At 39.8% G+C, this 22,668-nt stretch overlaps 2 protein-coding genes across 2 annotated transcripts in view; both read left to right on the top strand.

Moving 5' to 3' along the window:
* The first annotated feature begins 1,465 nt into the window (after positions 1 to 1,465).
* On the top strand, positions 1,466 to 17,343 carry LOC131950430 (serine-rich 25 kDa antigen protein-like). Its single transcript, XM_059312571.1, has 2 exons — positions 1,466 to 1,603; positions 16,837 to 17,343. The coding sequence occupies exons 1-2, from the start codon at positions 1,466 to 1,468 to the stop codon at positions 17,341 to 17,343; spliced, it is 645 nt and encodes a 214-aa protein (XP_059168554.1).
* LOC131950425 (matrix metalloproteinase-24) overlaps positions 6,535 to 22,668 on the top strand; it is a 40,964-nt gene continuing 24,830 nt past the window's right edge. The window contains exons 1-2 of the mRNA XM_059312563.1: positions 6,535 to 6,638; positions 17,426 to 17,872. Coding sequence (XP_059168546.1) covers positions 17,750 to 17,872 — 123 coding nt within the window. The 5' untranslated portion in view covers positions 6,535 to 6,638; positions 17,426 to 17,749. The remainder of the gene's footprint in view (positions 6,639 to 17,425; positions 17,873 to 22,668) is intronic.

Here is a 22,668-nt window from a genome sequence, read left to right on the forward strand (position 1 = left end):
TACATTAGCTGGTGACATATCTCAACCAAATATTGCATTAGCTGGTGACATATCTCAACCAAATGTTGCATTGGCTGGTGACATATGTCAACCAAATGTTGCATTAGCTGGTGACATATCTCAACCAAATGTTGCATTAGCTGGTGACATATGTCAAACAAATGTTGCATTAGCTGGTGACATATCTCAACCAAATGTTGCATTAGCTGGTGACATATCTCAACCAAATGTTGCATTAGCTGGTGACATATCTCAACCAAATGTTGCATTAGCTGGTGACATATCTCAACCAAATGTTGCATTAGCTGGTGACATATCTCAACCAAATGTTGTTGTGATGCGTAGGGAATGCGATGTTATAGTGTGTATTGATGGGGATGCGATGGTGTAGTGTGTATTGATGGGGATGTGGTGTGAGATGTTTGTGGATGGAGGATATACCTTGGTGGATGGTGGATATACCTTGGTGGTTGGGGACATACCTTGGTGGATGGGGACATACCTTGATGGATGGGGACATACCTTGGTGGACTGCGATTCCTCCATTAAACGTTTGACAGTTTTCACATCAACAGCTTTTTCTTTGACTTGTCGAATACTGGCTTGAGGATCCTAGTAGAATATAGCTAGGTTAGGACATTAGAGGACTTTACAGATACTAGAGGACATTAGTAGAAGCTAGAGGACACTAGGACAAAAGAGGACACTATAGGACATACGAGGTCACTATAGGATAATAGATGACATACAAGGACACTATAGGACATACGAGGACACTATAGGACATACGAGGACACTATAGGACATAGAAGGAGGACACTATAGGACATACGAGGACACTATAGGACATACGAGGACACTATAGGACATAGAAGGAGGACACTATAGGACATACGAGGACACTATAGGACATACGAGGACACTATAGGACATAGAAGGAGGACACTATAGGACATACGAGGACACTATAGGACATACGAGGACACTATAGGACATAGAAGGAGGACACTATAGGACATACGAGGACACTATAGGACATACGAGGACACTATAGGACATACGAGGGTACTATAGGACATAGAAGGAGGACACTATAGGACATACGAGGACACTATAGGACATAGAAGGAGGACACTATAGGACATACGAGGACACTATAGAACATACGAGGACACTATAGGACATAGAAGGAAGACAGGCGTACCTCCAAGAGGCGAGTGTTACTGCTGAGATCGGAAGCCCCAACAACTCTCTGAAGTTCCCCCAGCTCCATCTCCAGCCGGTACATCGTCTGCATGATGGAGTCTGTGATGGCCCACTGGACTCCTAGGGGGGGGGGGGGGGTACCAGTGAGCAAAGCAATTAATTACCAATGCTGTTGCGATTAGCTAATCAAAATACTGATATCTCCTCTCTATCTAAGGCTCTACTTGCCGACGGCTCAGATTTGTTCAATGCCCTGAAAATGAGCAATTGTCGAGCAGTGATTGTATCTGAAGAGACCAACATCAACGCCATCAACGTCCTGCAGGCTTACTACAAGAGCGACTCGTCTCGCATGTTTAATGACTTTCGCCATCCTGATCTGCCTTCTCTGAAGTCAGTAATTGTTGTGAAAGGATAGAGACCCGGCTTATCCACTGAGAATATTTTATTTTATTTTATTTATTTTTTTTTTATACCCATTCACCATGGATAGTAATGTGTGTGTAGCTTACTACAAGAGCGACTCGTCTCGCATGTTTAATGACTTTCGCCATCCTGATCTGCCTTCTCTGAAGTCAGTAATTGTTGTGAAAGGATCGAGACCCGGCTTATCCACTGAGAATATTTTATTTTATTTTATTTATTTTTTTTTTATACCCATTCACCATGGATAGTAATGTGTGTGTAGCTTACTACAAGAGCGACTCGTCTCGCATGTTTAATGACTTTCGCCATCCTGATCTGCCTTCTCTGAAGTCAGTAATTGTTGTGAAAGGATAGAGACCCGGCTTATCCACTGAGAATATTTTATTTTATTTTTTTTTTAATTTTTTTATAGTTTATACAGACATATATTTAAACAAACTGTATTTTGTTAAATATAAATTTCTTTTTTAAGTAAATACTGATTTACAATTGCCTTTTTTTTTTCTTTGGTCTGTTAGTGCTGAAAGTGTGCTTAATTTAGTCTGGTAATTGTCTGGTAACAGACAAATCTATTAAAAGTAGCTTATGAGAACCCACATGTTTGACTATTTAAAAATATAAGTCATAGTGGTGGTTTTCTAGCTTTCATGCTATAGCTCATGTAGGCATTCATCGAACCCTTCTTTATAGATAGCGCTAACAATAAAGTCTGATCGTGAATCATATGAACCGCTGAGTCTGACTCGTATATGTCTACGGTCTACGGTCTACGCCTATGGATATGGACATGGACATGGACATGACATGGATATGGATATGGATATATATATATATATATATATATATATATATATATATATATATATATATATATATATATATATATATATATATATATATATATACTTTGTTTCTTGAAGGGTGGTGACAACAAGAAGGGCCGCACCGGACCTAGCGACGCCACTGTATAGGAATCAGATGGGGGTGGGGTAACAAAGTTAATAGTTTGCTTTGGGCGCCGATAGAAGTTGCTACACAGACGTTCATCAACAAAACCATCCAGTTTATATATATACTAGGCATGCTGCCCAGCTTCGCTTCGGCTTTCAAAAACATTGAGAATTTGAATGCTTAATGAATTCGCCCAAGGGTCGGTCTACGACCTCAGGAGTTATAAAGAGGTTCCTACGTGGACAAATTTTTTTCGATTTATAGCTCATATAAGGCGCCGGTCAGTCGAGGTCTGTTTTGACCCCCTCATCGTAGACCCTTAGGCCAACCGGCACCGGCCCCCGTGTTCTGACGCCCCAAGGCAAGATCCTGCCAAATTTGAAGCGCCTGCGGCGCCGGGAAGTGCCCGATGTCGGGCACCCGACAACTTTGCTTCATATATTATAGAGATTAGCAAATTGCATAGATAAACAAAGATTTCCAAAGTAGTTCCTTTCTTTATAGTCTAAAATAGGAAGATTCACATATTAAAAAAAAATTAGGTTTGACTTGGTGTGTCTCGATCCGGCACCATCAGCTAATTAGGTACCTTTAAATTTGGAGAATAAAAGAAGTGTTTAAAAAAAATAACTTACGCGAATATGCCTATTTTTTCAAATTAAATTTTTTACCCAAAATTAGCCAGTTTCATTGCTAAACAAACAAAGATTTCTATAAAATAGTTAAGTCCTGAAAAAGTTTATTATAGAAATTTATTTTTGGAATAGATTCTACAGTAGATCTAGAATTTCTAGATCTAGAATCCAAATAGATAAAATAATTTTTTAAAGTTTAGGCCGAGAAAATCGTATTGTATACATTTTATAGCGTGCATAGATATCTAGCTCTAAATCATATTTGAATGAAATAGTTCATTTCTTTTTATTCTAAACTCGAAAGATGACGTCATCAGTAACTGTGTGACTAGGTAACTGTGTGACTGGGTAACTGTGTGACTGGGTAACTGTATGACTAGGTAACTGTGTGACTAGGTAACTGTGTGACTGGGTAACTGTGTGACTGGGTAACATTGTGACAGGGGTAACTGTGTAACTGTGTGACTGTGTAACATTGTGACTGGGTAACATTGTGACTGGGTAACTGTGTGACTAGGTAACTGTGTGACTAGGTAACTGTGTGACTGGGTAACTGTGTGACTGGGTAACATTGTGACAGGGGTAACTGTGTAACTGTGTGACTGTGTAACATTGTGACTGGGTAACATTGTGACAGGGTAACTGTGTGACTGGGTAACTGTGTGACTGGGTAACTGTGTGACTGTGTGACTGGGTAACTGTGTGACTGGGTAACATTGTGACAGGGGTAACTGTGTGACTGTGTAACATTGTGACTGGGTAACATTGTGACTGGGTAACTGTGTGACTGGGTAACTGTGTGACTGGGTAACTGTGTGACTGTTTGACTGTGTAACATTGTGACTGGGTAACATTGTGACTGGGTAACTGTGTGACTGGGTAACTGTGTGACTGGGTAACATTGTGACTGTGTAACTGTGTGACTGGGTAACTGTGTGACTGGGTAACATTGTGACTGGGTAACATTGTGACTGTGTAACTGTGTGACTGGGTAACTGTGTGACTGGGTAACATTGTGACTGGGTAACTGTGTGACTGGGTAACTGTGTGACTGTGTGACTGGGTAACATTGTGACTGTGTAACATTGTGACTGGGTAACATTGTGACAGGGGTAACGGTGTAACTGTGTGACTGTGTAACATTGTGACTGTGTAACATTGTGACTGTGTAACATTGTGACTGGGTAACATTGTGACTGTGTAACATTGTGACTGTGTAACTGTGTGATTGGGTAACTGTGTGACTGGGTAACTGTGTGACTGGGTAACATTGTGACTGTGTAACTGTGTGACTGGGTAACTGTGTGACTGGGTAACTGTGTGACTGTGTAACATTGTGACTGGGTAACATTGTGACTGTGTAACATTGTGACTGTGTAACTGTGTGACTGGGTAACATTGTGACTGTGTAACATTGTGACTGGGTAACATTGTGACAGGGGTAACTGTGTAACTGTGTGACTGTGTAACATTGTGACTGGGTAACTGTGTGACTGGGTAACTGTGTGACTGGGTAACTGTGTGACTGGGTAACTGTGTGACTAGGTAACTGTGTGACTGGGTAACATTGTGACTGTGTAACTGTGTGACTAGGTAACTGTGTGACTAGGTACCTGTGTGACTGGGTAACTGTGTGACTGGGTAACTGTGTGACATTGTGACTGGGTAACATTGTGACAGGGGTAACTGTGTGACTGTGTAACATTGTGACTGGGTAACTGTTTGACTTGGTAACTGTGTGACTGGGTAACTGTGTGACTAGGTAACTGTGTGACTAGGTACCTGTGTGACTGGGTAACTGTGTGACTAGGTAACTGTGTGACTAGGTAACTGTGTGACTGGGTAACTGTGTGACTGGGTAACTGTGTGACTGTGTAACATTGTGACTGGGTAACATGTGACAGGGGTAACTGTGTAACTGTGTGACTGTGTAACATTGTGACTGGGTAACATTGTGACTGTGTAACTGTGTGACTAGGTAACTGTGTGACTAGGTAACTGTGTGACTAGGTAACTTGGTGACTGGGTAACATTGTGACAGGGGTAACTGTGTAACTGTGTGACTGTGTAACATTGTGACTGGGTAACATTGTGACTGTGTAACATTGTGACTGGGTAACATTGTGACTGTGTAACATTGTGACTGGGGTAACTGTGTAACTGTTTGACTGTGTAACATTGTGACTTTGTAACATTGTGACTGGGTAACATTGTGACTGGGTAATGGGTGGGCTGGGTGGGCTGGGTGAGGTTTAAAACTGGGGACTACAAGTACTGTCTGTCGTGGAAATATGTCTAGTGATGCCTGCCGCGAGTACGAAACAGTTCATAAAAGCAGGGTAATATTTTTTTGTGTTACTGTTTATTAAAACATCTGTTTGTGATGTATATGTGATGGCTGTATTGTATAGATGTATGTGATGTATGTATGTTATAACCGTATGTTATAGCCGTATGTTATAGTTGTATGTTATACTGTATGTTATAGATGTATGTGATAGCTGTATGTTATAGCTGTATGTTATAAGGTGTATGTTATAGCTGTATGTTATAGCTGTATGTTATAAGGTGTATGTTATAGCGGTATGTTATAGCTGTATGTTATAGCTGTATGTTATAAGGTGTATGTTATAGCGGTATGTTATGGCTGTATGTTATAAGGTGTATGTTATAGCGGTATGTTATGGCTGTATGTTATAAGGTGTATGTTATAGCGGTATGTTATGGCTGTATGTTATAAGGTGTATGTTATAGCGGTATGTGATGGCTGTATGTTATAAGGTGTATGTTATAGCGGTATGTGCTGGCTGTATGTTATAAGGTGTATGTTATAGCGGTATGTTATGGCTGTATGTTATAAGGTGTATGTTATAGCGGTATGTTATGGCTGTATGTTATAAGGTGTATGTTATAGCGGTATGTTATGGCTGTATGTTATAAGGTGTATGTTATAGCGGTATGTGATGGCTGTATGTTATAAGGTGTATGTTATAGCGGTATGTTATGGCTGTATGTTATAAGGTGTATGTTATAGCGGTATGTTATGGCTGTATGTTATAAGGTGTATGTTATAGCGGTATGTTATGGCTGTATGTTATAAGGTGTATGTTATAGCGGTATGTTATGGCTGTATGTTATAAGGTGTATGAATGAAATGAAAGCCCTCCGCCACTCCCCCGCCCCACCACCCGCCATAGAACGAGCAAGCACGTGCTTACATCACGTGATTGCGCGCGCTGGGTTGTGCAGACGAAATGAAAAGGCGGCGTTTTTGTGTAGGTTTGTTGAGCTGTCTTCAAAAGACGAACACAAATCGAGCTACGGTGTATGTGCGATCGTTTGGTTTTTCCTCATGGATTATTTTTCTCAACACTGAACTAAGCACAAATTTTCTCAACAAAAAAATTTACCAGCATCTAGGTGAGCTTCAGTCTTTGTTAAAAGAACAATTTAATATTGTTTACAAAATTATGAGTGTATTCTAAAATTTTGTTATTAAAATGTTCGGTCAAATTATATCAGCAACAGATCGACGTACCGGCAGTTCGCGAATGTTGTGATACGTTTGGCGGTTCGGTTTCCTCAAAACTCGCATATCACGTGGCTAAACATATCACTTTCTTCAAACACATCACGTGGCTAAACATATCACTATCTTCAAACATATCACGTGACAAAAACAGATCACTGCCCTCCTTTAAACCAACCGATGTAACTGTGTTCCAGAACGGACAGCAATTATATTTTAGCATCAAACGACCGATGGATATCGGCCTTTAACATTTCTAATTTGCGATGCCTTAAAGGTAGCCTTCAAGGCTATAATGTGTAGCACTAAAGGTAGCCAACGGGCGTATATCATACAATAGAACTAATACTCAATAACCACCAATTGAAATGTAGCTTTACCTACAACACCCAGATCACAATGTCCGTACTTTAGAGTTTATATCTTCTGGGTCGGGGGTAAAGGTAAGGTTTTACTTGAGTATTACTTTAGAGTTTTTATCTACTGAGTCGTGTGTAATTTTAAGGTTAACTTAAGGTGTATAAAATTTATTTTTGAAACGGTCCCAGAGCTTTTTTGAAAGTTGCTTTGTCAAGAACTCGTGATTCTAAGATATTGGCACTAAATTTGTTCATATATCTCAAATTAGTAAAAAAAAGTTAGGACGTTTTAAAATGTTTGGGGGACTATATCTGAAAATATATATTACTCAAACTCAATCTTTTGCACTCAAAACACAGACAATCACTCAGAGAACAGATTCAATTGTTTTAAAACCTCAAAAATAAGTGCATCATTTAAATTATTGCATTTAAATTGGCTTTTCTCGCCATTTGATAAAAATAAAAGGGAAGTAAAAAACACGAATCTTGTTCATTTAAAAAAAATCACAAAATGATGAAAGAGCATACTTGATAAGTATATCTAACAACTCTTCTTTAAATTTTAGTAACCTGTATGCATATAACATGTCGTTTGAAATACGCGTTTATGAATTAGAAGATGCAGGGGTTCACAATCTGTCAAAAATTCGTCTTTTTAAAGAAAATTATGACAACTACAGCAGCTTTGGCTATTTCAAAATAAAGAATAACCATAGCCCTTAACATGTAAACAGTGTTTGTGTCTGTGACTAATTTATATGAGATCTAATGGTGGCTGGAACAGTGCTAGGGTCACATAAAAAAAATATTTTTGTCCAAATTAATTTTGTCTCTAAAATCTAGAGCCAGTAGAGCATTCAAAAGTCAGAACATTTATTTAGAAAGCCTCAGTCGGTGTACCTATATGTTATAAAATATGTATTTGTAAATAGCTGGTTCTACGATTATCGCGATATGGTAGGTTTATAAGCTTATTTATATACGATAACGCTGCCTAAATAGATAACCATACTTAGCATATTAACAATTATCACATTTTAATTTGTAATCAATAACCACCTTAAACGGTATTTTCGTAGACATATTCTTTTTAAAGGACGCTAATAAGGGTTTATTTCCAAGATGACTGCAAAGTGCAAATACATCTGCACTCGTGCACAATCACGTCTAGCTATTTATCTCCCCTTCTGCTATTGGGTATTGTAATCTATCGAGTGATAAGTGATATTTAATTTTGTTACCTCTCCTTAATTTCAAAATCGTTTAATTAATTGTTAATGACTAATTAAACATCTATTGAAATTAAAATATTAGATGGACTTGTCATTGAAGTGGAAAGTATCTAGAAAGTTTGAATAAAATCGCTGCATTAAAAGTGGGTCAAAAATTGAGTTAAAAGATTTGCCACAAACCCACAAACTAACAGACGTTGCGAAGTACATAAAAGCTTATAAATATATAAAATTTAAGAACTCACTAACACGTTAAATCGTCATTAAATAAAGTATTTCAAACTGCACACACGTACTATTTAGTTTAAAATCATCGCTAAAACCCAACCCATCCATGAAATTTGCGTGGTTTTCTACTTTAAACTATACCCATATATTGTTGACACTGGTGACAAAATGTACAATCACGTGACCTTTTACATTTAAGATAAAAATATTCAGCTGTTTTAAAAAGATTAGAAAAATATGTTGCAATTAATTTTCAAAGTATCCTCTGTCAGAAAAGACAAAAATATTTGAACAGCAACCATAAAAAAATTAGACTCGGCTACAAAGTGAAGGGGGATTAGTTATCGGACGAAGCTGGAAAATGACACGTTGCAAGGTACGATAATCCAAATTAACCTTACCTCTATCAAATAAAAGCTTCAATAAACAGTGGGGTTTGAGGGGAAGTGTAAAAATATTAAGAAAAAATATGGAAATCAGGAGATGCTGTCTTCTTCTTCTTTGTTCTCAACACACACAGAATTTATACAGAAAATATTTACTTTTACTAAAGTCCGCCCCCCACCCCGAAAAATTTATTCCGTCCCCCCCCACCCCTATCTGATACCAACTTTAGATTTCCTAGACACATGTTGTTATGGTCCCGACTATAACAGTCTTTGTCTGGTAACTTCTCATTGTTGACCGACGTGTTTGGCTGTAGATTTCGGTCATTGGTCTATCATTATTTGATCTATTACCCCAAGATTCTGTGTGCCCTACTCCCCCCTCCCGCCAATCAACTAGTTGTATCTATCCCCAACCTCTCCTCCTCATCTCGTATCCCCCACCTCTATATCCCATGTAACCCTCCCCTCCCCTACCCCTCCCATCTTTTGTCCTTTAATCTGGACCCATCTGGCCAAAGCTTTTAATCTAAGGGCGGTATCCATCAGTGACATCTATTTCAATCATTGCTTTTATCGGCGGCCCTAACCATGTATCATCGGCACACACACACACACACACACACACACACACTCACACACACACACACACACTCACACACACACACAGACTCACACACACACACACACACTCACACACACACACACACTCACACTCACACACACACACACACACTCACACTCACACTCACATATCATTCCATTAAACTGTAGTATCGATTCAGTCAAAGATTTTTTGTCATATCAAGTACTGAGTAACGTCAATGTACTGTAAAGTACGGAGTACCACCAATGTACATGTAAAGTACTGAGTACCATCAATGTATATGTAAAGTACTGAGTACCGTTGATGTACGTGTAAAGTACTGAGTACCGTCGATGAACATGTAAAGTACTGAGTACCAACAATGTACATGTAAAGTACTGAGTACCGTCGATGAACATGTAAAGTACTGAGTACCGTCAGGCGTAATCCATTTGTAGTGAACCAGTAAGATGGCGTGCGCAGCGGCGACTGAAGGCGGCGGGGGGGGTGGTCAGCACTATTTAGCGGGTGACACCAAATTTTAAAAATCTAGCAACAACACTAAATTGAACCAGTTGAAAGTATTAAAGTGTTAGAAGGGAGGAGACGAGACACCAGAGGTTTAAATTGGGGCGGTAGGGGGGGGGGGGGTAGACAAGTTATCGAACCTGACACCACCCGATCAAGTTAGAGATGAACAGATTAACTGTGGTCTCGGCAGTTAGGATTACCAGACCAGGTTTAGGGGGGGGGGGGGTCAAAGGTTAACAGGTTAGCTATAAAGTTATCCCATGTATCTAGTTAAAGAAACGTTAGTCCCGATATTATGTATTATGGTGGCGTACTAAAGATTAGACGGAGTGACGTCACATTTTAAAGATTACTGCAGGGATGTTAAATACCCAAACCTGTGACGTCATCTTCACAAACACGCGCAAACTGAGCGAGGCGACAAAAGACGCAATAAGTTTAAACAAGGTGTAAATATTGGATTCGATGTATTAAAGTGTGTAGAGATTACCACACAGTTTACCATCTAGTCGTGTTTGGAATTCAGAACTGAAAGCTGTTTCAATAAAACTACCATCTTTTCGTTAAACGTTTTACCACTTTCAATACAAGTTCTAAAAATAGCTAGGTATAGCACGTGATAGGTTTTTTTGTGAAGCTTCGCTCCGACACCAAATAATCTCCAAGCAAAAATGGTTAAAACGTAAACCTTCAATGATTGTTTGTACACAGCGTCTGCTGTTTCAAGGTCTCTGGTTCGAGATTATAAAGTGTTGTTGTTTCGTTTTTAACCGTTTCTTTCGGCTCAGATAAAAAAGGTCTAAAAATAGCTCTAGTAGTTTGAGCGATGCACAAACAAACCCGAGTTGTCCCACGGGAGATCCTGTTCAATATCAGAATGGCGGTCTATTCATAACACACGCGTTGGGGAGGTGGGGGTGGGGCATTACTCTCCAGATACAATGTATAGTATGCCCCCCCCCTCCCCAACCCCTTTATCATTTTTCAACGTATACTACTGTATTGGATGGACAGAGCAGATGTAGAACTGGACATAAAATTGATTACGTCTATCTGAAGATGTGCAGGCTCTAATCGTGATATTATTTCAAATTCTGGCCGGCGTTCTGTTGTGTCTGGGGTGGGGAAAGGTTGGTTGTCTGATATTTGTTGGCCAGACATTGGTTGGCCAGACATTTGTTGGCCAGACATTTGTTGGCCAGACATTTGTTGGCCAGACATATTTTGGGCAGACATTTGTTGGTCAGACATTTGTTGGTCAGACATTCGTTGGTCAGACATTTGTTGGTCAGACATTCGTTGGCCAGACATTCGTTGGTCAGACATTCGTTGGTCAGACATTCGTTGGCCAGACATTTGTTGGTCAGAAGTGTGTTGAGTGACCGAAAAGAATAATATATAACTGTGTTAAAATGTAATTCATGGAAAATGTAAAAATATAGAAAAACGTCACAAAAACGTTGGTAAATCAAAACGTTCACAAATTGATCATTAAACAGTTCACAAATTGATCATCAAACAGTTCACAAATTGATCATCAAAAGTTCACAAATTGATCATCAAACTGTTCACAAATTGATCATCAAACGGTTCACAAATTGATCATTAAACAGTTCACAAATCGATCATCAAACAGTTCACAAATTGATCATCAAACAGTTCACAAATTGATCATGTTACATTCAAACACTGACTAGATCTATAGATCTACTCATTTCAAACAATAAAAATCAATATAATAGTGCGAGTGATTGCATCGAACAATTAATTAAAAACCCGTTGTAATGAGGCTTGGACTGACACGTCGAGGCGTCTTCTCACCTGAATAGCAAACAAAAGGTCAACGTTTTTACCTGGGCATACAGGTAAGCTTTGTGTGAAGGAAGAAAGAAAACAATTCACCAAATACCGCCACTGACTCGCATAAAGGGACAAAACCTACAATGGAAACGTGAGGGAAGACAATCTCTGTCCAGTTCACTTTTCAAAGCGTAATGTGAGATGAACAATGGCGTATATTTTTCTGTCAAATGTCGATGATGTTTTCGTGTGTAGGGCAAAGGGTCCTTTTAGATATGTTTCATATAGGCCAACCATCAGTGATTGGACTTGACTCTAGCCGCTAACACTTTCTGTCTGTCTGTGTGGATTGTGTGCTTCTTGTGGTACCTGGTAAGTTGCTGATTCATTAATTAACGGTGCTTTAATTAATTTTAATCTAAATTACAGAATTAGTGCTGATTATAGTTTTATACTCAAAGAATTGAAAGGTTTGTATAGAGGTCTTAACAAGTGATACAACTGTAATTCAATCACGCTTTTCACTTGAAAAATAATTAGCTTTCTTGTAAGTTAATTAGTAAAAATTACTTGATTATTACTTATACTATTGTTTCTAATTCTACACTTGTCTCCATATATGTTTCTAAAATTTTCTCCTCATAATACTTTGCAAACGTCAGCATGAAATGAGGTATTTGATTAAAAGGCTGAATAAGGCGACAACATTAAACCCGAATAATCAAACATGTAGGTCGACATGCATTATGGGCCTCATTCATGAAGCATCCCTTAACCCCTTGCATGCAAATTTAGTCTCAATAAAACTTTTGATTGCCCGGATTCATACGATAATTCCCCCATACGGTCGATAATTAACCCACTACACCCCGTACAGAAATTTATAAAATTTATACGCCGCTATTTAGTTGTTTTTTTTTCTACTTTTCAGTAATTCATAATTTGTGAATTCGACAGTACCAACGTTGCCACTGAAAATATTTATTTAAAACACCAAAAATAGCTCGTTAAGGACCATAACCCCCCCCCCCCCCCTTTTTCCTCCCCCCCCCCCTACGTTTAAAATCGTTTCAAACTAAATTATCTGCCCCTAATAGTCGTCACTAAACCCGGCTCTGCTTGTAAACATTTAGAGTAAACACAGCTCACTAAGACCATGTAGGGGTGGGGGTGGTAGGGAGCGCGTTTGCAGCTTGTTTTCTAGCGGCTCCCAGAAGAGAATTATATATATAGATAGATACTGACGTTCTCATTGTTTACTTTGTCTAGCTGGTCAGTATTTAGACTAACTTTGTCTAGCTGGTCAGTATTTAGACTAAACTAGCTGGTCAGTATTTAGACTAACTTTGTCTAGCTGGTCAGTATTTAGACTTTGTCTAGCTGGTCAGTATTTAGACTAAACCAGCTGGTCAGTATTTAGACTAACTTTGCCTAGTTGGTCAGTATTTAGACTAAACTAGCTGGTCAGTATTTAGACTAACTTTGTCTAGTTGGTCAGTATTTAGACTAAACTAGCTGGTCAGTATTTAGACTAACTTTGTCTAGTTGGTCAGTATTTAGACTTTGTCTAGTTGGTCAGTATTTAGACTAAACTTGCTGGTCAGTATTTAGACTAACTTTGTCTAGCTGGTCAGTATTTAGACTTTGTCTAGCTGGTCAGTATTTAGACTTTGTCTAGCTGGTCAGTATTTAGACTTTGTCTAGCTGGTCAGTATTTAGACTTTGTCTAGCTGGTCAGTATTTAGACTATGTCTAGCTGGTCAGTATTTAGACTTTGTCTAGCTGGTCAGTATTTAGACTTTGTCTAGCTGGTCAGTATTTAGACTTTGTCTAGCTGGTCAGTATTTAGACTTTGTCTAGCTGGTCAGTATTTAGACTTTGTCTAGCTGGTCAGTATTTAGACTTTGTCTAGCTGGTCAGTATTTTTATTAATATTGCCGACGGTGCTTGAAAATTGCACTAAAGCTGACAATGGCGTTTCCATGAGATGTGTGTGTGTGTGTGTGCGGGGGGGGCGTGGTGCGTCCCTGCCGTTAAGTATTGCCTTCATTGCCCAACTCATTCAAATAATGTACAGTAGGCTTCCGTCCTCTCTCCCCCCCCCCCCCCCACCCACTTTTTTTGTGTACAGTGGCGGGAAATGAACCGGCCCACAAGTTAGCAGACGATGAGCAGAAAAATTGATCGTCTGCAATATTTCTGGAGTCTACTCCCATCACGCGAGTTTGAGTTTTTTTGAAAACCCTCCCCACCTCCCCTATCTTCGTCTTACCGTGTATTTCATGTGCAATTTGTGTGTATGTGATAATGTGTGTGACGGTCAGTGTGACGGTCAGTGTGACGGTCAGTGTGATGGGGTGATAAGTGATACAAGTAAGAGAACATTTTTACTTCACCCTGAAAGTAATATCTTGCTATTACTATTAATTTACTTTATTTATATCTATCATTTAATCCATTTAATTGTGTGTCCATCTTCTGTTTATCCGATATTGCTCACTTTAAATGTGAACTGACCTTTTTTTATCTCACGTGGATAACGTGCATCATACAACACAGTTTACAAACTACTATATCTTGTGTATCTGTAGGTCATTTGGGAGATCTGTAGGTCATTTGGGAAATCTGTAGGTCATTTGGGAAATCTGTAGGTCATTTGGGAGATCTGTAGGTCATTTGGGAAATCTGTAGGTCATTTGGGAGATCTGTAGGTCATTTGGGAAATCTGTAGGTCATTTGGGAAATCTGTAGGTCATTTGGGAAATCTGTAGGTCATTTGGGAGATCTGTAGGTCATTTGGGAAATCTGTAGGTCATTTGGGAGATCTGTAGGTCATCCTATATTTCAGAGTCTACCTAGCTCTGTTCAGCAGCTGGCTAATGATATAGTTAGGCTTAGTTTGGAACAGCACTGGTCTCTTTACCACTTTACAGAAACAGATAAACTCTACTTCATCCAATGAGAAGACACTTTGTTTTCAAGTTAGTATGAAACTAAATCGGTAGGTTTTTAATTCTATTTAGCTATTTTCATATGGGTGAAACTAAATTGTTTCACTTTTAGTATTCCATTCTGTTGAGGTTAAAAAAAAATACCTGACGCCTTTGTGGACGGCTTTATCAACACTGAGACAGAAGGCCGGAGTTGATAACGGAGCTAAACGTGAGAAAGTGCTGGTCTTGTTTGTGTGCGGGGGTGGGGTCTGGTTTTGTATGTGTGTGAGGGAGATGATTGGTGCTATTACATAAACAATTTTTGTGGTGCTATTACATAAACAATTTTTTGTGGTGCTATTACATAAACAATTTTTTGTGGTGCTATTACATAAACAAATAAAGTTTTAGTCTTTCAAATAGTAATGTCATTAATCTTTATTAAATGGTTACTTCCACCAGAGCTTTGATTATAGACAGTGCCCTTTAGTATTAGTATACAAAATCTAATGTTATAGAGGACGGACATTTTTTTTATTCAGGTGAATTGTGTGTGTAATGTCCTAACCTTAACCCTTGATACGCCGCCATCGTATCATGACACGGTGAGATCATTATGTTGTTGCACAGACCAAAACGTCAACTATCACCGTCCACTTGCACCGTCCACTTCCTCCGTACACTGTCACCGTCCACTTGCACCGTCCACTTCCACTGTACAATGGCCATGTATCATAATATATAAAAGCCAATGTGCGAACTTCTCTCTCTGTCCGCAAAATATTTTGGCAGGGTATCACATCAGAATCTTCAGCGATATATGGAGAACTTGATACGGACTTTTGTTGAAAATAATATGGTAGATGTTTTAAATGTATAAACAAAATTGTATTTAAAGAAGAAAAATAAAACATAAAGGCATATTCGAATGTAGAAAAACAGTTATAATTATGCAACAGGAAAAGTGTTTATAGTCGTGAAAAGAACGCCGAATCGATGACGTCACATATCATATGTTTGAAGTACGGAAAGTACACAAAACCAATGGCGTCATTTAGAATACAAAGAAATGAACTATTTCATTAACATTTGATTTGGATCTATAGATTTACTAATCGAGACGTAATTTATGAAATTTATACAATTTCCTCGGCCAAAACTAATACAAATTACTTTAAAAAACAACATAAATACCATTGAAAAGCCGGGGTTTTAGTGGAATCATTTAATATGTGTGCATTTAGTATGGTGTTGTGTGGACTAATTATGTATATAATTAGGTTTTATTTTTTCTAAAAGGTATTAGTAGTCTATGTTATTTTAACTGTGTCGGACTTTTAGCTATTTAGTTATTTCTTTGCTTTGTCACTAATATCGCTAAACCTGTAGTAAAGCAAATTGCGTTTTGACCGATAACTATTCTATAAAATGTATAACATTAAAAATATATAGACCTATAATTCATGTGTAACGGGGACCGACGGCTAGTGTATAAAAGACACAAAACGTGAGGGCCAGATATTTTTACTTCAAACAGGACAGATATTTTTAGACAGGCCAGATATTTTTACTTCAGACAAGCCAGATATTTTTAGACAGGCCAGATATTTTTACTTCAGACAAGCCAGATATTTTTAGACAGGCCAGATATTTTTACTTCAGACAAGCCAGATATTTTTAGACAGGCCAGATATTTTTACTTCAGGCAAGCCAGATATTTTTAGACAGGCCAGATATTTTTACTTCAGGCAAGCCAGATATTTTTACTTCAGACAAGCCAGATATTTTCACTTCAGACAAGCCAGATATTTTTACTTCAGACAAGCCAGATATTTTTACTTCAGACAGGCCATATATTTTTAGACAGGCCAGATATTTTTACTTCAGACAGGCCAGATATTTTTACTTCAGACAAGCCAGATATTTTTACTTCAGACAAGCCAGATATTTTTACTTCAGACAAGCCAGATATTTTTACTTCAGACAAGCCAGATATTTTTACTTCAGACAAGCCAGATATTTTTACTTCAGACAGGCCATATATTTTTAGACAGGCCAGATATTTTTACTTCAGACAGGCCAGATATTTTTACTTCAGACAGGCCAGATATTTTTACTTCAGACAAGCCAGATATTTTTACTTCAGACAAGCCAGATATTTTTACTTCAGACAAGCCAGATATTTTTACTTCAGACAAGCCAGATATTTTTACTTCAGACAGGCCAGATATTTTTACTTCAGACAAGCCAGATATTTTTACTTCAGACAAGCCAGATATTTTTACTTCAGACAAGCCAGATATTTTTACTTCAGACAAGCCAGATATTTTTACTTCAGACAAGCCAGATATTTTTACTTCAGACAAGCCAGATATTTTTACTTCAGACAGGCCAGATATTTTTACTTCAGACAGGCCAGATATTTTTACTTCAGACAAGCCAGATATTTTTACTTCAGACAGGCCATATATTTTTAGACAGGCCAGATATTTTTACTTCAGAAAGACCTCAACGTTCACCGTCTACACATTCAATTAATTTTTTAATATGTAGAATAAGAAAGTAATTAGTACATTATTTATTGTCTCAATCATTTATTCATCGATTCTTCTTATTCCAGAGTCGGCATTACCTTTGACCTAGAGAGAGCCTGTTTAACCCTTGACCTCGAGACATCCCGAAGATGACCATCGAGTACACGGACAAGTCGACCAACGGGAGAAATCCCTCCTGATGACGTCACTCTCGTGACCCGCTAGTCGCTGCTGAGGTCAGATTGACCGTACATTCCTGGCATTCAACGAATGGTTGACAGGCCGTTTGCTGGACAGGACATTTGCTGGACAGCACTAACAACTGATCCAACACAACGATATACATTTGTCCTGAGCTGACTCAGCAACTGTGTTGATCCCAGCATTCTCGAAACTCTCGTGAGGTCACCATGCTCAGACCGGAAGTCAGGGAATTATTCGTGAAAAGTGTTTTCGTTTACCTCTGCGTGAGCTTGGCTACGGTGCTGACCATCCCAGTGACCCAGCCAGGGATAACAGATTCTGACAGTCTGGTAAGTTACTCGTCACATGGTGCTAACTTATTTCTTACGTGGGACACTGCTGGCAAATTGTTGACCATTGGTAATTTGACTCTCTTCGTGTCCAAAGCTAACGACTCTTGTAGTACGGTTTTTTCAGCTTGACCCAAACCCGAGTGGTCTAGTGGCTGTAGCAAATTTTGGTCAATTTAGACATTAACCTTAATAATATAATATTACACATTGTGTAATTAACCCTAATCTTACTCACTGTGTAATTAACCGCCGTCTTTGCCTTTGTATCATGAACCCTAATCTTACTCAAATTGACATTAACTTTATCTCTTCAAAAACCTCAGTTAAAAATGAAAACTATTTCTTTTGACCTGATCTCATTTCTTGGTGTCAATACTTTTAATTAGTTTCAAATTAAGGACTCCCATGGTTCAGTCTCGTCCCCCCCCCCCCCGCCTCCCTGTCAGTCATGACGTCATGGTTACGACTACCCAGACCAAGTCCCTCACCACAGGGTAGTAATCCAGATGTTCAGGGGCAATAATCACTAGGTAAAGGGGCTGTAACTCCCACAACAGTTATTGATTACCCCATTCAATGCTGCTAACATAATTTGGTCCAAAACATTAGGCATGGCTGCCTTTGTATCAATGTCTGCACATTTTGGTCCCGGTGCTTTACATTGATTGGTTGGTTTTAGTCTAATTTCCATTGGTTGGTTTTAGTTAACCAATTTTATTGGTCAACTCGTTAAAATTTAGAGGGTCATATTCCTTACGAATAGATTGTTGCTTGTGAATACTTTTTCCTTACGACTAGATGGTTACGTGGGTATACATTATTGAATTCGGTGCCCGAGAAAAGATAATGCAACAAATCAATCATTAGCTCAAGTTCTGCTAATGTAGGAAATGAACCTGTTTTTGTTGACATTTTACCATGAATCAAGAGTAAGTCGGTAGACACAAATCAACGTGAGGTTTATAATGTTGATTGTAATTCTCGCACATACATGGTCATGTTTACTTTTTATATTACCATAGTCAAAGCTTAGCTGGCATAATTTTGTTCTAGCCGACTTAATTTGAGCCAGACTTGCAGTTAACACGACGAACACATCTAGATGACGTCTGCGTCACGTCTGCGTCTGCTTGTGATCCCACTTTCCCGCTGAAAATGTCCAGATCTGCTGATGACGTAACATAGCCAGGAATCAAAGAGGTTCTTTAAGGGCCAGACTTAGAGAAAATTTACCCAATCACGTGACTATAAGCAGACCACGCCCAGCTGGTAGCTAACTAGTATAGGTATTTAGTCTGGTGTCAATGACCTTTACTTAGCGAAAGCACGTGAAATCGTCCTCAATGTGCTCCTTAAATCTATGACCTACGTCACACCTGTCTGACTGATGACCACATGTTACATGGACTAACTGCTGACCAATCGGGTAGATGGAAACACTCTGGATAACCTGGGCAGAAACCACCCCCCCCCCCCCCCCCCCACACACACACACACACCTCGGACCCACACACAAGAGCAAAACTTAACCGAGAGTCTTGCATCGTTCGACTGTATAGAAGACTAGATTTGAACCTGGTGTACCAACACAACTCTACCCCACCACCTCCTCACACACTGTACCTCACCTACCCGCACACTTAAAGGTTAATTCTTGATCCAAGAAACGGAAGCGAGACTTTCATTTTCGTGCCGTTTCTACTTAGACAAAACATAATGGCCGCAAGTTGTTTTTTTTTAAATGGCGATCGCGGTAGAGTAGGGATATCGTGTGGTGACCCGCACGTTGTGGTGTGTGTCGGGATATTTGGGTGGTTGCTGGTGGTGGTTGCTGGTGGTGGTTGCTGGTGGTGGTTGTTGGTGGTGGTTGTTGGTGGTGGTTGGTGGTGGTGGTTGTTGGTGGTGGTTGTTGGTGGTGGTTGCTGGTGGTGGTGGTTGTAAAGGCGTGGTTAAGGTTACTGCTGTTCTTTAGATAGAGGTCATTTACAATGGTGTCATTGGGGAACTGTCACTAATAGAAGACTGACATCACAAACCCAACCCCCCCCCCTCACAACCCCCCACCCCCCCCCCCCACCCCCACCCCCCCCCCCCCCCACACACACACGTGAATCCCCAACAGTTTCCCCCAGATGTCCCTGTTACCCCATTTAACTTACTCTCGTTGATCAGGCAACTCACTAAAAGATTTCTTCCAATACTCGCCGCCATCTTAGCAACCAGAGTTCTCCACACTTTCCCGCCATATTAAAACTAAAGCACGAGTGGTCTTCTCTTGTTTACAAGCCACACTAACCACGAGCTCGTGTAGCTAGCTTTAATAGAGGACGTTTTAAACTGGTCCCATGCCGATAGACAGCCAGGGGACACAATGCCAAAAAGCCAGGGTAATTTAATGTTGTTGCCTCCCCTGGGGCTCGGCTGTTCTTTTATCCCAGGACTGTCTCTAATTGTCCTCACGAGCATGCGAGGACAAGTGCATGGGGTGGGGTGGGGGATGAATGTGGTGGGGTGGGGGGCTGAATGGGGTGGGGTGCTGAATGGGGTGGGGTGCTGAATGGGGTGGGGTGCTGAATGGGGTGGGTGGGGGTTGCTAAATGGGGTGGGGGTGCTGAATCGGGTGGGGGTGCTGAATGGGGTGGGGTGGGGGTGCTAAATGGGGTGAGGGTGATGATTGGGGTGGGGTGGGGGTGCTAAATGGGGTGGGGGTGATATGTAAGGATGTGGAGTGGTAATGTGGGTGATACGTGTGGGGTGTTTGGGGTTGGATGCTTGGATATCAGTGGGGTGTCTTTAGGGTCTACGTGTGGCAGCAGTGTGGTTGTGTGTGACTGTGTGTGGCTGTGTGTGGCAGCTGTGTGTGGCAGCTGTGTGTGGCAGCTGTGTGTGGCAGCTGTGTGTGGCAGCTGTGTGTCGCAGCTGTGTGTGGCTGTGTGGATGCCTGTAGTTGGATCTGATACACGGACTATTGGGTCCAATAGTTCCAGGATATGACGGGAGGTTGTGTGTGATTAGTGTGATATGGGATGTGGTGGACCAGGGGCGGAACTACAGTGCCGCCAGACCCCGCAATGCGGGGGGGCCCGGGACGTTTAGGGGCCCGCAGCCGACCATAATCATTTTTTTACAGTTAAAAAAAGTAATCTTCTTGCATTTTTTACTTGATGGTTGTTTTGTAAAAAGAATACTAAAGCTGAGGTTGGATTATCTTTATTCTCTAGACACCATCTCAAGTCCTCTTTCTCCTACAATCAGACACACGCTGTTGTCGGCAAAATTCTTTTGAAAATAAATCCATCGCGTGAAAGATACGCTAAAGTTCAAACCACTTCCATGACTTATTTCCCTTTTTTAAATAGTCAAATATGTGTGCTCTTAAGCACCTTTTAATAGATTTGCACTAAACAAATTAAAAAGCAATTATTTCTATTAATTATTATTTTTAAAAAAAATACATATTAAAGAATAACAAAGCATAAAAAGGAAATTTATTGAAAACTAATAATATAAATACAAAAAAACATAAAAATAAACATAGGGACAGAAACCATTACACATACACATCTTTCATGCTTCATATTATTTCGACCGACTTATTCTCAGGAGGCATCATACTTTATTAAAGCTAACATGTTAAAACATAGATTTTCAAAACACAAATTCTACCCCCCCCCCCCCCCCCCCCCCCCCCCGTCCCCTCAGCCCACCACGCGCGCCGAGAGAAGAAAAAATCCCTTGAATCATCATTTAACTACACATTTGCATTTTCAGTTTCAGGCTGGTTTTTAATTTTTATTTTTTTCTTTACATTTAGACGTTTTGTATTAGATCTATGTATAGGTAAACCATCTTAAATGAATGAAAGTAAGCTACAAGTAAGAAAGAAATATTACTATTGTAAATCTGTATCAGTCCTCCAAGCCGATGATGAAAACTGTAATACTAAAGCGAACACACCACTGACGCTATAAATTACGTGTCTGAGGCGAAAAAAAAAAAAGAAGAAAAAAAGAGATTTTCAAAACATACTAATAGCAGTCACACAAATGACGTGTTGTAACTTGTTTTTACTTTTTAATAAAAACTAAGTATTTTAATTTTTTTTTTATTAAAACTTGAACAAGACCGAAATGAGTATTCTAATCTATGTTCGTATTTTCGTGTGTGTATATATATATATATATATATATATATATATATATATATATATATATATATATATATATATATATATAGGGGGCCCAAAAAATTCTTTGCGGGGTGGCCCTTTTTTTCTAGTTCCGCCACTGTGGTGGACCTGGATTTTGTTGGTTGGGGGGAGTGGCGGACCACGTGACAGTGGGGGGGGGGGGGGGGGCACGTGACAGAGAGGGACATGACCCCCTTCACTATAACACCATGACAGACTGTTCACGCCTTCAACACGTCAAACATAACACGGTCATTTCTTCTCTGTTTAGTGAATAGATACAACTCCCCTCTCTTTCCTGCATCTTTGTGTGCTCTCTCTCTCTCTTTCTCTCTCTCTTCTCTCTCTCTCTCTCTCTCTCTCTCTCTGCCTCTCCTGATATTGCTCACACATTAACACGAACATATTACACATACAACAAGCCATACGCCATCAGACTTGACTCCCTTATTCCAAACTACCTCTGCCCCCCCCATCCCCACTTCCCTAAAGTCCACCCCCCCCCCCTCCCTATTACTCTCTACAGTCCACTCACGAGTGCGAGACCTAAAGAAACTGTTACGCAATACATGACCCCCCCCCCCCCCCCCCCCCACTAGCCGGC

This window comes from Physella acuta, unplaced genomic scaffold (assembly GCF_028476545.2).
Source record: "Physella acuta isolate Inbredline_101_S28 unplaced genomic scaffold, ASM2847654v3 ptg000761l, whole genome shotgun sequence".
NCBI lineage: Eukaryota > Metazoa > Mollusca > Gastropoda > Physidae > Physella > Physella acuta.

Coding starts and splice junctions, on each gene's coding strand:
- LOC131950430 (XM_059312571.1), top strand. CDS start 1,466: ATGAGCAATTGTCGAGCAGTGATTGTATCTGAAGAGACCAACATCAAC. Junction 1,604..16,836: donor ATCTGCCTTCTCTGAAGTCA/GTAATTGTTGTG, acceptor TTTTTACTTCAG/ACAGGCCATATATTTTTAGA.